Source organism: Charadrius vociferus, unplaced genomic scaffold (genome assembly GCF_000708025.1).
Source record: "Charadrius vociferus isolate BGI_N301 unplaced genomic scaffold, ASM70802v2 scaffold990, whole genome shotgun sequence".
NCBI classification, from domain to species: Eukaryota; Metazoa; Chordata; class Aves; order Charadriiformes; family Charadriidae; genus Charadrius; species Charadrius vociferus.
Window position 1 is genome coordinate 1 of NW_009646520.1, and position 2923 is coordinate 2923.

At 59.6% G+C, this 2923-nt stretch overlaps 1 protein-coding gene across 1 annotated transcript in view; it reads left to right on the forward strand.

Moving 5' to 3' along the window:
* Positions 1-4: 4 nt before the first annotated feature.
* The window catches only part of LOC104286530 (talin-1-like), a gene marked incomplete at its 5' end in the record, with an annotated part of 26351 nt that continues 23432 nt past the window's right edge, over positions 5-2923 (forward strand). Inside the window, 7 exon segments of the mRNA XM_009885136.1 lie at positions 5-38; positions 315-457; positions 869-996; positions 1474-1534; positions 1829-1933; positions 2249-2404; positions 2643-2744. Coding sequence (XP_009883438.1) covers positions 5-38; positions 315-457; positions 869-996; positions 1474-1534; positions 1829-1933; positions 2249-2404; positions 2643-2744 — 729 coding nt within the window.

Consider the following 2923-nt stretch of genomic DNA (forward strand, 5'->3'; position numbering starts at 1 on the left):
GGAGAAGCTCAAGCAGAAGTTGCACACGGATGATGAGTGTAGGTGCCTGCGTGTGCTGGGGACGGGGTCAGCCCGTGCTGAGGGGTGCAGGGCCCCCTGCAAGGGGAAGAGCTGACACAGGGGAGCCGGGGTGACAGTGGAGAGCACTGTGACAAGGGGATATGTGTCCACACTCCCTGGAGCCTCCTGCCTGGAGGCCCAGAACAGAGGGGTAAGAGCTGGGATCCACTTCTCACTCTGCATGAGCCACCCTGGGGCCAGGACAAGCCCTGCCTGGGTGCCCATCCGTGCTCATGCCCTGGCATTGCCCGCAGTGAACTGGCTGGACCATGGCAGGACCCTGCGTGAGCAAGGCATCGACGACAACGAAACACTGCTGCTGCGGCGCAAGTTCTTCTACTCCGACCAGAACGTGGACTCGCGAGATCCTGTGCAGCTCAACCTGCTCTACGTGCAGGTACAGCTCCCCAGAGTGCCGGGCTCTGCTGCCCCGTGCCAGCCCCCTGACAGGGCTGGTGGCTGAGGTTTTGGCCAGGAGCCACCACGGGGGTCACTTAGGGGTGCCCGGTTATCTCCTGGGTAAGAGCCAATGCTGGGAATCCCGGTCCTGCCCTGTACATACTCCGGAGCTCCCCAGGGGATCCTTTGTCTCTCCTCTTCCTGGTAGGAACCATCCTGAAATCCTGCTGCTGTTCCTCTCCCAGGCATGGTGATGGTCCCTGTAGGGGACAGCCCGCCCCTTGATCCTCTTCTTTTTCATGTCCACTTCTTTTCTGTCTGGAAAACAGGTCCTACGCGGTGTGGAGGGGAGCGGTGGCAGGTCTGCATGGCTGCCCAGTCTACGGCAGTGTCTTCTCTTTCCATGCAGGCTCGTGATGACATCCTTAACGGTTCCCACCCTGGCTCCTTTGACAAAGCCTGCGAGTTTGCCGGCTACCAGTGCCAGATCCAGTTCGGGCCACACAATGAACAGAAGCACAAGCCAGGATTTCTGGAGTGAGTGTCCTGGGGACCCCCAGGTGGCTCGCGCAGCTTGGCAGCCCCCAGCTCTACATCAGCACACGGGGCTTGGGGATGCAGATGTCTGTGGAGCAACCCCTCTTCTCACTGCAACACAGTGCCCAAGCGTGGAGGTCCACACCGGCTGCGAGGGGGGCCAGCCCCCCATCCCGCTCCCTCTCGCACCCCACAGGACATGCAGCCAGCTCTGGTGGGGGGGGACCCCTGCCCACTGTATGGTCTGCCCTGGTGCCGCATGAGGGGCTACATCCTCAGCACCTCCACCCCACTCTCAGCAAGGCAGCTTTCATTACTGCGGCAACCTCTCCCACATCCTTCCTGCTCCCAAAATCTCCCAGCCCGTGCCCTGGCAGGGGTTTGTCCGAGGCTCTGGGTTGGTCCTCTTTGTAGTCAAAGACAAAACACTGGCTTCGGGCTCTGCTGCTAACAGCTGGCTTGGCTGTCTTTTGGCAGACTCAAGGATTTCTTGCCCAAGGAGTACATCAAGCAGAAAGGGGAGCGCAAGATCTTCATGGTACGTGCAGGGGGAGTGTTAAGACCTGGGCTTCTTGTTCCTCCTCGCCAAAGGTTGAGGCTTCTCTTGTCTCTGGAGGCAACACATAGCAGCTTGGTGGGTGAGAAACAGGTGCAGGAAGCTGTAGGTGGGCAGACAAGGCAGCTCCTGAGGTCCCAGAGGTCAAAGGGATGCTGTACCAGGGGCAGGGGATGCCGGTGGGGCGGGGAGAGCTTGGAAAGGCTGTGACAGGGTGATGGTGACACGGCCAGGAGACCATGGTGCTAGCGTGATGTTCTCTTTTTGCTGTCGTAGGCCCACAAGAACTGCGGGAACATGAGTGAGATTGAGGCCAAAGTTCGTTATGTTAAACTTGCCCGTTCCCTCAAGACCTATGGGGTCTCATTCTTCCTGGTCAAGGTAAAGCAGCAGCTCCCCTGGCCAAAATTCCCCTTCTCCAGCATCTCTCCATCTGTTCATCTAGCTGCTGCCCCTCAACACACATTGCTCGTTTTCCCTGCGTCCCCACTGTCCATCTGTCCTTCTTGGCTTTCCATGTGCGCTGCCTTCCCACTTCTTGCTTTTCTCCTGTCCTTTTCAAGCCCCGTGTCGTGGCTGTCAGCACCTGAAAGTGTGGCCTTGGAGGTGTTTGGTAGCCAAGGGAGGCTTTAAAGGTCTCTGCCTGGATGGATCCATCCTGGGGGCAGCCCACAACCCTTCTGTTGCGGCCCGCAGGAGAAGATGAAGGGGAAGAACAAGCTGGTGCCACGGCTGCTGGGGATCACCAAGGAGTGTGTGATGCGTGTGGATGAGAAGACCAAGGAAGTGATTCAGGAGTGGAGCCTGACCAACATCAAGCGTTGGGCAGCCTCACCCAAGAGCTTCACACTGGTAGGAACCAGACCTGGTCCTCCACCCCACCTCCCCAGCGGTGCCCCTGTGAGCGGCTGCTCTCATGCCAGCCCCTCTCTTGGGTATTGCCCCGTGGTGGGACGGCCTTGCCCTCCTCTGGTGCCTCTCCCGGCTCTCATTTCGGAGGCTGGCGCTTGGGTGCTTAGCGCATACCAGACGGGCTCAGGATGGCCGCCAGCGCCGTGCTCCAGTGCTACCCTGTGCCGTGCCGTTGCAGGATTTTGGAGATTACCAGGATGGTTACTACTCGGTGCAGACGACGGAGGGGGAGCAGATCGCCCAGCTGATTGCCGGCTACATTGACATCATCCTCAAAAAGGTGAACGTGTGCTGGGAAGGGTAGATGGGTGCCGATAACCAGCTCCTCTCCAGAGGTGGGTGCCGGGTTGCCCCTTATAGCTGCCTCCAGATAGCCGTTGGCCCATGGTGCTGCTGCGGGGACCCTGTGGCCCCAATACGGTACCTGGACTGTGGGAGGAGGGGGAGGCTAGGGGGGGT